Source organism: Arachis duranensis, chromosome 2, assembly GCF_000817695.3.
Source record: "Arachis duranensis cultivar V14167 chromosome 2, aradu.V14167.gnm2.J7QH, whole genome shotgun sequence".
Taxonomy (NCBI): Eukaryota; Viridiplantae; Streptophyta; class Magnoliopsida; order Fabales; family Fabaceae; genus Arachis; species Arachis duranensis.
The window spans coordinates 2,417,051-2,429,786 of NC_029773.3; the positions used below are offsets into that span (position 1 = coordinate 2,417,051).

The window sequence follows — 12,736 nt, forward strand, 5'->3', positions numbered from 1 at the left end:
TAAGTATAATATTGTTATATAATTATAATTAAGATAATTTTCTGAAATAAATTTAAAAGAGATTAGTATAATTATAATAAAGAGATTATCTTAAATTAGTATAATTATGTATCATTCATTACATACTAATTATAATATAATTATATCAATTAAAGATAATTTTTAAAAATAAATTTAAAAGAGAGAAATAGTGCAATCATTTTGGAGGGAAAATAGATTCACGAGAAAATGACACCTCACCATCATAAGTTGGGGGAAAACTCAGTTTTAGTATATTAAGTAGATAGATAGATAGATTGGTATAAATTATAATAAATTATATAACATTTAAAAAGAAAATAAAATGAATAAGAAGAAAATAAAAATAAATAGAATTGATAGAAGACTACAATAAAATAAATTGAATGTGGGAGTTTTTTTTGGTACATTTCATATCACATCCGTTTCAATAATAATAAATAAAAATACGTCAACTTGATATCTAAGAAAAAAATGATGAGATAAAATCATAATACAGTTCTAAAGTAAAAGTTTAAATTAGAACATAATATCATTACACAACATATATTAGAAAGTAATTTCACACTACAATATACCACAAACATGTAAATGACTTAAATTTAAATACGAAACATTTTTTATTTATGCATACATGATAACATCATGGTCTATAAATACTTCATAGATAACATATCTTATATAGCTCCGAATGATGAGCACAAAAGTTGGAGAGTGTAGTAGTTTGTGTCTACGATAGTTGACTTCTTGCAACGACGCCTCATATAAAGAAAAAGAATTGTTGTAAAAGCTATCAAATGAAAGAGTAATTAGTAAACGAATGATATTTTCTCCTAGCATACATGGTCTTTTATAGTGGTAAAATAAAAATGGAAGGAATTAAATTTTATATTTTTATATTATAAATAGAATTTGATATTTATCCTAATAAAATTATTATTATTATCAATATGAATGGATTAACAACTTACCACTAATAAAAGCATTGGATAATGAATAAGAATTAGAAGGATATCAATATAATTAGAATGAATATAATTAAAATGTTTAAAAATATTTTCGATTGATAATTAGTTTAATAATACATTAAATATTGATTTTATATAATTATAATAAAGATATTTTCTAAATTAGTATAATTATTTATTATTCATTAGATGCATTTATTTTGGAGGGAAAAGGGTTCACGAGAAAGTGACACCTCACTTTCATTAGTCGGGAGAAAATCCAGTTTTAGTATATTAAGTAGATTTATGCGGTGAATATAAAAGATAGTTATTTTAACTAATATGATATTACGTAATTAGATGCACGTGTAAAACTATTTTATAGAGATAATGCATCAAAATTAAATTCATCACAATATAGTGATGATATATATATCTTTGAATAGATGATAATATTTACATCAAACAACTATTCAATGAAATAATCATGTTGATTCATGAGCCAATAATTCTACTATATTTATACTAGAATGAGACTCACGCGATGTATGGAACCGTAAATTAATGATAGTTTATAATAAATATTAAAAATTACTATGTTTTGTAGAATTAAATTAAATATGTGTAAACTAAAATTAAATTTAAAAGGTGTTTTATCTATTTATTCTTAATAAATAACAGTAGATAGATAAGCTTACCCACATTACTTTTAAGACATCTTTCTCCTCCTACTAATACCATGTCAACAACATCGCTTACTTGAAAAAATTTTAGAATCGACCACTCAATTTTTGACAAATCAACTATTATTTCCAAATCAACAAAAAAATAAAATACACAATAGAAATATATAGAAATTAATAGTGTCTAACCAAATTTATAACTTACAAAAATCCATATTCCTATATTTATTATATTTTACCATTATAAACAATATAATAAATTTATAATCCCAATAATTAATTAATTTATTTCTATAAATAACTCATTAAATGTAATAAACATCTATATTACAAATGTCATAATAATCTATTAATCATAATAAATTTCACGTTAAAATATTCAAATTTCATACTTATATAAGTCTCTTATTACTATTTCTTCAAATAACATCAAATTTAGCACAAAAAATTTAATTTGTTTTTGCACTACACAACATCTCAAACATACTCAATGGAGCATCATTCTTTGGACAATATCACCAAACAAACAGACAATTGGTTTATCAAAGTTTGTGTAATTCGTCTATGGGAAATATTAATACCCACAAATGAAGAAGAGTCTCTTTACTTAAAAATGATTATATTAGATGAAAAGGTACCAAACAAATATATTTATTATATTTTTAAATTAGATTTACGAAAAAAATATTTTAATTATTTTTTCTTTTTATATTATTTTATAATACTTTATATATAATTGTATTTTAATATCGTTAAAATTATATTTATTTCAATATGCTATTCATTATTTCTTTTCTAATAACTTAAAAAAATAAATGTCTCAATTTTTTTAACTAATTATTAACTATGATTTATTAACACTGTACAAAATATCTTTTTATGTAATTGTAAAAAGAAATATGATGGACAAATTTAAACATTTGTTATAAGAATAAAAAGTCTAACCTATAAAAAATTTTAAAAATAAAAGATGCAAATGATTTATACAATTAATTGAATATGCACCCAACTTGACTCATCTCCAGATATATGGTTGCCAACATTTGCAGGTTGGAAGAGGGTGGTTTGCCGCCTAACTTGAAATCACTTGTGGGAATTGGCGAGCAACAAATGAGGGATCTATCATGGATGCCCAACTTCCACGCCCTCACTCATCTTACCATTAATGGGAGGGAGTGTAAGAACATAAAGTCATACCCAGAGGTGGGTTCGCTGCCTCACCTTCCCTCCCTTACCACTCTTCAGATAATAGGGTTCAAGAATCTGGAGACATTGGAGTGCAACGAGCTTCTCCGCCTCACCTCCCTTCAACAGTTGCACATTGAGTACTGTTAAAAGCTGGAGAATATGGAAGGAGAAAAGCTGCCTCCCTCTCTCTTGCTACTTCAAGTTTATTCTTGTGATTTGCTGGGAGAACACTGCAAGAACAAGCATCAACTAATCTGGCCCAAAATTTCCCACATCCCCACCATTCAAGTCGAACAGTTTTCCTATTCAGATTCTGAGTAGGTAATTTCCTTTATTTTAAAAACAACATCATGCTGTTTTGCAGAGGAAAAAATTTTTTTAGCTTGATTTGTGGAAAGAAAACAGTTAAAAAAATGGTGTTTTTTTCTTTGCCTTATCTTTAGGTTTATGCTTAACCAAATTCATTGAACATATCAAACTAAATAGGGCTTTAAAATGGTTTCCATGATTGAAAATGTACTTGTTTCTAATCCTTTTTTTTTATCAAAGAATTACCTATCGTGCTAGAAGATTCAAGGTAAAAGGAATCAGCATGAGGTGTATAAGCTTTCAAAATAAAAGGATCAAATTATTGCTGTATAATTTTTTCCAACATTAACTATTTCTTCCTTGTCTTGTTTGTATACAGAGATAGGGTGTTCAACATGCTATCTGAATTTTGATAACATATTATACCATATCTATCCTTATCATCAGCAAGAACCAGAAGAGTAAGTTGGGATTTATGCCTTCAACTGCTTGCTGGATTTGTAACTCTTAAGTTGAATAGATGGAGAGTTATTCATATTATTATACACTCATCTAATGCCTTGTATAATTTCTTTTGAACACACTATCGATAAACAGTTTTCCCAAGGTGAACTCGATATAGCTAATGTCATTTGAAGGTCAAGTTGCAATGAAGCCATCAGACAACAATTTCATCTCTATCAACTTCACTTATTGGTGAGTATCTATCTTTTTTTATTTTGAAATTATTATTTTTAAATAAACTAAAATATAGGCATACCATGAATTTAGCCAATGGTCTTTATCCTGGTATGTGCAGTTTGGACATATATTAAGCTACTTAAGATTCTGTTCTGAAATGTCTATATTGAAAATCTTTTCTTTCTAACTTGTAATATTATGGAAATTAAATTATGCTTGTTGATCACTTTATTTTTCTCTCTAACTGCATTTAACTTCTTCTTTGCAATTTCACTTTTTGGTGGCATTTATGTTTGTTAAATATCATTTCACTGCTGATCCTAAAATCAAAACAATGATCCAACATTACTGCAGTATTATGCATTTCAGAAAAAAAGTGTAGAAAATAAAAAGAACTGAAAGACTATAGAATGATAACTGTGTGTTTGGTTTTTCTGATGACAAACTCTTAGTCTTGAAATGTTATTAATTTGTGTATTAGTGTGTCAGGAGAAAGCCTTTGAACTCTGCATGAGATACATTGAGGAATAAGCAGCAATACAGAAACATGGGAATACCCTTGCTGTCACTTGAGCAGAGAAGGTCAAATATTCTGAAATCGAAACAGTGTGAATTGCAGAAAAGGAGAAGGAAACTTGAAAGGTAAAATGTTGTGGATAGTTAGCTGCAATTGTCAATACGATGCACATATGAAGAGGCTTGATTGAGTATGATTAAGTTGTCCCTTTTAGCACATAATCTTTATATAAATTCAAACCATATTTACATTACATTCATTCAATCAAAAGAAGTAATTTCTGTTTTAGCTTCAGGTAGGTATAGTTACTCTATTCCTCTCTGCAATTGACTTCAGGTTGACGAATATGGCAGGAGAAAAGTTGATGGATCTAGAGGTATTGATATTTGAAGAAGAAGAGTTGCAGCTTAACCCTTTATGAAGGTAACATAAACTTGATGGATCTAGAGGTATTGATATTTGAAGCTGCTCTATCTCATATCATTTCTTATGGATACCAACTCAAATAGATTTTCCAGGGGCATCAAGAGATAGATAACTGCTATGCTGGAGGATTTGCTTTCTTTCTGGTTTCAACCATTAAAATGTGCATTAGGCAGCTTCTGTGGCAATTGCAACTTGGTGAGCATGTAAGTACATTTGTCAAAATTTTGCATTGCGCTATTATTATTTTGATGTCAATCTTTTCTCAAGCTGAATTTGTCCCTTTCGGTTCTGTTTTTGAAGCTAAAAAGGAATGCAACAATGTTGACACATCATTGTGTGTTTATCAAGGAGGATCTTATCATAGTCCTTCAACTTTGAGGTGTGATTGCTCTCCGTGTTCTCTAGCCAAAAAGTTCGTAAACAAGTCCGTCTATTGTATCATTGATTTCACGATTTAGTTTATGTGTTTATGTTCTTGTACAAGAGTTCTACATGTATGCTTATTAGTGCTTGTAAGTTTTGAGACTTGTTTGTATCTTTGATTTGGAAAATAGTGAATATTTTTACCTTCCCGTGGGTTTTTTTTAACTCTCACATTGAGAGGTTTTTTCCCACGTTAAACTTTGGGATTGTATTTTTCTGCCTTCTCTTCAATATTTTGCTGCTATTAGATATTGCCATAGTGTGCCTATATTATGTCTGGGTGCTTCCATGTTATGCCTTTGACAGGTTTAAGTTATTCCCACCATTCATAGAGTGAAGGATCATTTTACAATTTTAAGGATCTTTCCCATGAAAATTATATTGAGGTGCATTCTATATAACTAGTACACACACAATAAGGGGAAAAGCTTGGCTTCTAGCTTGGTTGAATATACCGTGTAACTTTCTTTCATTGAAAATAATACATCAACTATTAATTGCTTAAAAGGTTTCCATGTATGTGTACAAGAATTAGTCTCTTGCCATTTACACAATTTTTCTTGAATAAATAAAAGTGAAGAATTATCCATTTCGAAAAGGAAATTATTTTCATTAAAACAAAATCCAAAAATTGTATGAAAAAACATTTGTTTTCTCCCCAGATCATGGTAGAGGGGAACATTGACTTAGTAGTATAGATATTAACTTAAGACATAAAGCTTGGGATCATTTTTGTTACTTTTGCTTGGTATGTACAAAAAATGACAAAGCAAGAAGAAAAAGACCAAAATAGGACAAATAAATGGAGAATAGTTTGTCAAATATTCAACAGAGCTAGTCAAATACTCTATCTAGCTTTAAAAAAAAATATCTTTTTAATTTAACAGTAACATTACAACATTACCAAAAATTTAGCACTATAGAAGTATTTTTCTTTTTTGCTGTATTGATAGAATTACTCTACTATGTTAAAAAATTAAAAATAATTGAACAAAAAAATCAATATCACTTGATAATTCTCAAACGAAATATATTTTTATTAGGTGGTTTCTAATTTTAGCTGCAAGTTGGTATGATTACTCCATTCTACTTTAGAATTTATTTTTTCTATTTTATTTTGAAAAAAGAAAAAGCTATAAAAGCTAGATTTGAGAGGGAATTACTTATATGCACTTCATGCCAAATGGTGTTTCTGCCTTTGCCACTGTTTGATGTTTATGCTGAACTAAGTGGCCTATAGCAACTTAAATGTGGTTCTTTAACTGATTTCGAAATCTCTATGATGTACTTTTTGTTAGAACTAGAGTGAGACCCGCACAATGCGCGGAGAGGTAAATTATTTATATTATATAGTATATTTTAATAAATGTTATATTAAAAATATTTTAGAGAACATATTATAAATAGATTTTGAATTTATTTATTTTAAAAAAAAACATAGGTTATTTATATTAGAGTTATACAAAACTACATTTTTTTTTCGATTTGCATTAATGGCTACACTTTGTCTTTTCTTGCGATTTTTTTGTTTATAAATAATGAAAAAAATAAATGAATGAGAATGAAAAACATATAAAAATATTATATTAAATTTAAGAAAATTTTGACAATTAGTATAAGAGATTAAGAAATGAAGAGTAGTAAGAGTTTTAATATGTATAAGTTGTAGAATTTGAATATTTGTAACTGAAATTTTTTTATAATTATTATTATTAATGTATGTTTATTGCATTTAATTAGTACTTGATGTTTCAATTGAATAATAATAGATAAAAGTTTTTTGTTTTAATTTTTAAAAAATATTTTACTAAATAGTGATTGGTTGATTTTCATCTAGCAATTTTGGGTATTAACTTTTCCATTCTGTCATTATCACTGCAAATTATAACACCCTAATTAGCCTAAGCCTTACCTCGCGTCGTAAAGCCAAGGTTAATCAGAGATTACGACAGTTCTAAACTCATACATAATATATATATAGAAAGAATAGTATAATCTAGAAGCCCGATGGAAGATATAGCTCAAAACAGAATTTCGAAGCATAAACGTACTAACGGAGCTACTAGCTTAAGGCATAAGAAACAGACAAGGTATAACAAAAGATAAGTATATAATATCATAGAGAACTAGCCATGACTCGCGGAGTTTAAGCTGGCTAGCCATATACTGATATACAAAACCATAAAGTGAAAACAGCTTATACAAGTTTTGTTCTCTCAAATACATGCCTCTAGGCAAAACAAAATACAAAAGGAGAGATGTATAAACAAAATAAACCAAAAAGAACTCCAAAATGATCCAAGATTCTCCGCTCCTGTCACCAACCAAAGCAACTCACCGAGATGCGTTGCGACCTGCATCTGAAAAATACAACAACAATATGGTATGAGAACCGGAGGTTCTCAGTATGGTAACAGTTCCCAGTGATATAGGATATAAGACCCCGGGACGCCAAAGGCAATCCTAAGCTTCATATCCATCACAAGATTCAACTTAAAGCATTCTAAAACATTTAAGCATAATATACCAACTTGACTTAAATAAACCAGGTTATCTATCTTAAGGGATTTCTATTCTAACCAAACACCGCTGTCTCACAGCCTTCACCAACCGATCCTCCATGCGATTCCATCGCCACCGCCTTCCGAACCTCCTCAATCCCAGCAGAAAACACAGATAATGTTCAAAGCAAGTAAAGCACAAGTAGTAGCATATATGACAATTAACTCACATAGCAAGTAAGCATGTTATTCAGTTAGGCAAACCATTACAAGTAGACAAAGCATATAAGCAGATAGGAAAGGCATATGATAAATGCCTGCCCTACTGGCTGTGATATCACATTGTCGGTTCAACTGCCAACCCGACACATCTCCATGGAGACGTCGCCCTTCGGATTTCTCATATGGGAACCCCCGAGATATAGTGCCCGGATCACTGTCCAGGTACCGGCGCCTGCTCGCCCTATAGATCCGAAGGGATGCGAGCGGGATATTCTTGCCTCAGACCTCACATCTCAATGTAAGCGAGATTAACCACCGTCCTTACGCCGCCGCCGCTACCTCGACAGGCGGGATTAACCACCGTCCCTGCCAGGCGCATAGCGTCTCAAAATATCATGTAAAAATATTATTTCAGTGATTTTCAAAAGCATTTTTAGTATACATAGATCCATCATTCCTCATCTCATATACCAATCATCCTTCACCTAACGTCAAACCATTCTCAGCACGCCAGAAACTTAGACCTCCGTTTTTTAATTTAACCTATGCCTCCGTTTTCTAATTTTATCTTAAAATCATGTACTAGAGCCCTTAATTTATATCCCATGTTCTAATACTCAAAACTAGGCCCAAAACACCAACTTTGAATGATCGTAACTTTCTCTACAAAATTCCAATTTTCACACAAAATAGTTGAAAACAAATAAATTTTTGAGAAACAAGACGTGTGCACCCGCACATATCAAAAATCATGAAACTCTGCAACTTTACAAAATTTCAGATTTTTAACACCAACTTTGAATGATCATAACTTCCTCTACAAAATTCCAATTTTCACAAACTTTATACCGATTCAAAGAGTTTTCCAAGATCTTTAATTCTAAATAATTTTCAATCAATTTCAAAAACCGAGGCAAAAGTTATGATCGAACAAAGTTCACCAAAAACTCAATTTTTCCAAACTTCACAATTACCACTCTATCTCACCATACCCATACCAAATCATACCAAACCATCCAAAGCTCCATTTTTCATCAAAATGTACCTGTTATAGCATAATACATCAACCTCACCACATTTTCCTTCTCATTTCATTATTCTCAATTCCAACATCAACTATATAACACTTATGATCAAGCCACCATCAAACCCACCATTTCATAAATCATAACACTACAATTATCATATGAACCAACTCCCAATCCATACAATCATTCAACATCATCATATCATTATAATTCATCACAATCAACTCAACATTCATCAATTCATCAACATTTAACACACCAACCATCATTTTAGTTCAACCTATCCTATTGGTCACTAGCCTATGTGTCCATGAATATTATATACTACATAGAAGAAACCGAAACCATACCTTGGCCGATTCCCATTATGCACCCAAACTCAAAATGAGCACCAACAAGCTTCCAACTACAATCCAAGCTTTCAAATCCACTCCAACAAGCACAAATAAGTTCCAAAAGCTCCCAAAGCCACAATAATCAAACTATATACATATAAATCACCACAAATCAACCTAGGGTTCAACATAAGCATAATCTCACAAGGGTTTAAGAGCTTTTACCTTTCCCAACAGATTTGATAACACAAATCCAAAGCTAAGAAAGGATTAGAGCAAACCTAAACATCCAAAATCACAAAAACCCATTTAACCCAAAACTCTAATAAAACCCGAAATTTTGAAGAGCAGAACTGGAAGGATTTCGTGATTACCTTGAGGGTTTCTTGGGTGGGTTTTGTAGAGCTCTTCACAAGGAACGCGTAGCCGCAAACGGTGCGGCGATCGGAGCTCCGTAGCTCAAGATATGAGCTTGGGAAGTTTGAAGTGAATAGTAACAATGGTGGAAAGCTCTCACCTCTCTCCTCACTTCAGCTGCTGTTGTGTTTAGGTTATGAGGGTGAAAGTGGCTGAAATGGGTTCATTTAAGTGTATTTATATGTTGGGCTTGGGCCCAATTTGGGCCCGGTCCAATCCGTTAGCGTTTTTAGCCCGTTTGGCCTAACTTCGGGCCAAACCTTTAAAATAAATGCCCGGTTTTCTATTCCTAATGTTTTTCTAAAGTTTTTGACGGTTTTCACTTTTTATTGTGCGGTACTGGGCAGACTTGAACCGGTTCAACCGGTTCAACTGTCGGTTCGTAATTTTTCACGGTTTTTCGTAAAAAGCACATTTTCTGACTCATAAAGACCCACAGAGTCCAAAAATCACCTTTAAATCCTCAAATTCTCTCTCTAACCTTTCGGAATCTAATTTGGGCAATTAATTCACTTAATTAACCGGTTGATTAGTTGCGGTTCTTACATTCTCCCCACCAAATAAGAAATTTTACCCTCAAAATTTGAATCACCTGAGAAAAGCTCGGGATAATCCTTTCGCATCTCAGACTCCAATTCCCAAGTGTGCTCTTCTACTCCTGCTCGCTCCCAAGCAACTTTAACCAATGGGACATCCTTTCCTCGCAGCTTCTTCACACTAGTGTCATCGATCCTCACTGGTGTCACTTGGAGAGTCAAGTTCTCTTTCAACTTGACCGATTCAGGCTCCAACACATGAGCCGCATCCGACGTGTATTTACGGAGCTGTGACACGTGGAATACGTCATGCAAGTTAGACAGATGAGGTGGCAAAGCTACTTGATACGCCACCGGCCCGAATCTCTTCAAAACCTCAAACGGTCCTATATATCTTGGGTTCAACTTCTTGGTCTTGATTGCTCTTCCAATCCCAGTTGTCGGTGTAACCCTAAGGAATACATGTTCTCCCACTTCAAACTCTAAGGGTTTCCTTCTCTGATCCGCATAACTCTTCTGTCGACTTTGGGCAGTTAAAATCCTTGCACGAATCTTCTTAATGTTCTCAGTAGTCTCTGCTATCAAATCTGGACCCAAAACACTTACTTCTCCAAATTCATACCAACAAAGTGGAGACTGACACTTCCGCCTATACAAAGCCTCATACGGAGCCATCCCAATGCTTGCATGAAAACTGTTGTTATATGCAAACTCCACCAATGGCATGTAACGATCCCAACTCCCAGGTTGATCCAACACACATGCTCTCAGCATATTTTCCAACGTTTGAATAGTCCTTTCCGATTGTCCATCTGTTTGTGGATGATACGCCGTACTAAGACATAGCTTCGTACCGAAAGCTCTTTGGAAAGCTCCCCAAAACCTTGATGTGAATCGGGGATCACGGTCCGATACTATGCTTGACGGCACACCATGCAACCTCACTATCTCCTTGATGTATAATCTTGCCAACTCTTCCATAGAATAGTTTAGTCGGATAGGCAGAAAATGAGCGAATTTGGTTAAGCGATCTACGATCACCCAAATCGCATCAAACCCCGACCTAGTCCTCGGTAAACCGGTAACAAAATCCATAGCAATTCCTTCCCACTTCCACTGAGGAATCTCAAGTGGTTGTAGCATTCCTGACGGTTTTTGATGCTCTATCTTCACTTTCTGGCAGGTCAAACATTTGGATACCACTGTAGCTACATCACCCTTCATCCCCGGCCACCAGAACATCTTCTTCAAGTCATAATACATCTTCGTGCTCCCGGGATGAATAGAAAACCCACTGTTGTGAGCCTCCAACAGCAAGTTTTGCCTCAAATTCCCAACATCTGGTATGCAAATCCTTCCCTTGTATCTCCATAACCCTTCATCATCCTTAGTGAATTTTTCGCGTCTCTTATCACCAACTGGTTGAAACAATTGCTGAAACTTCTGCTCATCTTACTGAGCCCTTTGTATTTTTGATTTAAATGTGCTTGAAATCTGTAACTGGTTCAAACAAGCTCTTCCGGTAACTTCACTAATATCCAGCTTAAGATCTACAAACTTATCCACTAGTTCTTCTTCCTTGATTCTCATCCAAGCAATTGTTAAAGATTTCTGACTCAAAGCGTCTGCTACCACGTTCGCCTTTCCAGGGTGATAACTCAACTCGAAATCATAATCTTTAAGCAACTCCATCCACCTTCTCTGGCACATATTTAGCTCTTTCTGATCAAAGATGTACTTGAGACTCTTATGATCAGAAAAGACGCTAAACCTTACTCCGTATAAGTGGTGTCTCTAAATCTTCAATGCAAACACAATTGCCGCTAATTCCAAGTCATGAGTGGGGTAATTCACCTCATGCGGTCTTAGTTGACGCGATGCGGAAGCCACCATATTCCGGTGTTGCATCAACACGCAACCCAAACCCTTCAAAGAAGCATCACAATATACCTCAAACGGTTCATGCGGTTCCGGTAGGATTAGAACAGGTGCTAAAGTTAATCTCTGCTTTAACGTTTGAAAACTTTCTTCGCACTCCGACGTCCACTCGAACGGCACTTCTTTCCTTGTCAACTTTGTCATTGGTAGTGCAATCCGGGAAAATCCTTCGATAAATCTCCGGTAATATCCGGCTAAACCCAAAAAGCTTCTGACTTCCGTCACAGTTGTCGGTCTTTCCCATTCCATCACCGCTTCTACTTTAGAAGGATCTACAGCTATTCCTCCCTTACTCACCACGTGGCCTAAGAACTTTACTTCCTCCTTCCAGAACTCGCACTTTGATAACTTAGCGTATAACTTCCGCTCCTTTAAGATTTGTAGTACAATCCTCAAGTGTTCTTCATGCTCCTTTACCGTCTTAGAGTAAACTAAGATGTCATCTATGAAAACCACCACGAATTTGTCCAAAAAGGGATGAAACACTCTGTTCATGTAATCCATGAAAACAGCAGGTGCATTCGTTAACCCAAAAGACATTACCGCAAACTCGTAGTGTCCATAGCG

The 12,736-nt window shown here is 33.4% G+C and overlaps 1 protein-coding gene and 1 long non-coding RNA gene across 12 annotated transcripts in view; one reads left to right on the plus strand and one right to left on the minus strand.

Annotated features, from left to right (window-relative positions):
• The window catches only part of LOC107472853 (putative disease resistance protein At3g14460), a 209,571-nt gene that overhangs the window by 34,496 nt on the left and 162,339 nt on the right, over positions 1-12,736 (plus strand). The window contains exons 2-8 of one of the 11 annotated variants that reach the window (XM_052257183.1): positions 2,852-3,157; positions 3,525-3,606; positions 3,743-3,841; positions 4,308-4,468; positions 4,680-4,792; positions 4,862-4,972; positions 5,070-5,340. The exons of 1 other annotated variant lie outside the window; for it this stretch is intronic. In XM_052257183.1, coding sequence (XP_052113143.1) covers positions 2,852-2,983 — 132 coding nt within the window. In that variant the 3' untranslated portion in view covers positions 2,984-3,157; positions 3,525-3,606; positions 3,743-3,841; ... (2 more) ...; positions 4,862-4,972; positions 5,070-5,340. Of the gene's footprint in view, positions 1-2,851; positions 3,158-3,524; positions 3,607-3,742; positions 3,842-4,307; positions 4,469-4,679; positions 4,793-4,852; positions 4,973-5,069; positions 5,341-12,736 lie in introns of those variants that run through there. 9 more of the 11 variants (XM_052257185.1, XM_052257182.1, XM_052257184.1 and 6 more) reach the window with 9 other exon arrangements.
• LOC107472754 (uncharacterized) lies at positions 9,316-9,829 on the minus strand. Its single transcript, XR_001588841.3, has 3 exons — positions 9,653-9,829; positions 9,504-9,559; positions 9,316-9,425 (listed from the first exon to the last, which is right to left on the minus strand). It is a non-coding gene; the product is annotated as an uncharacterized LOC107472754 (long non-coding RNA).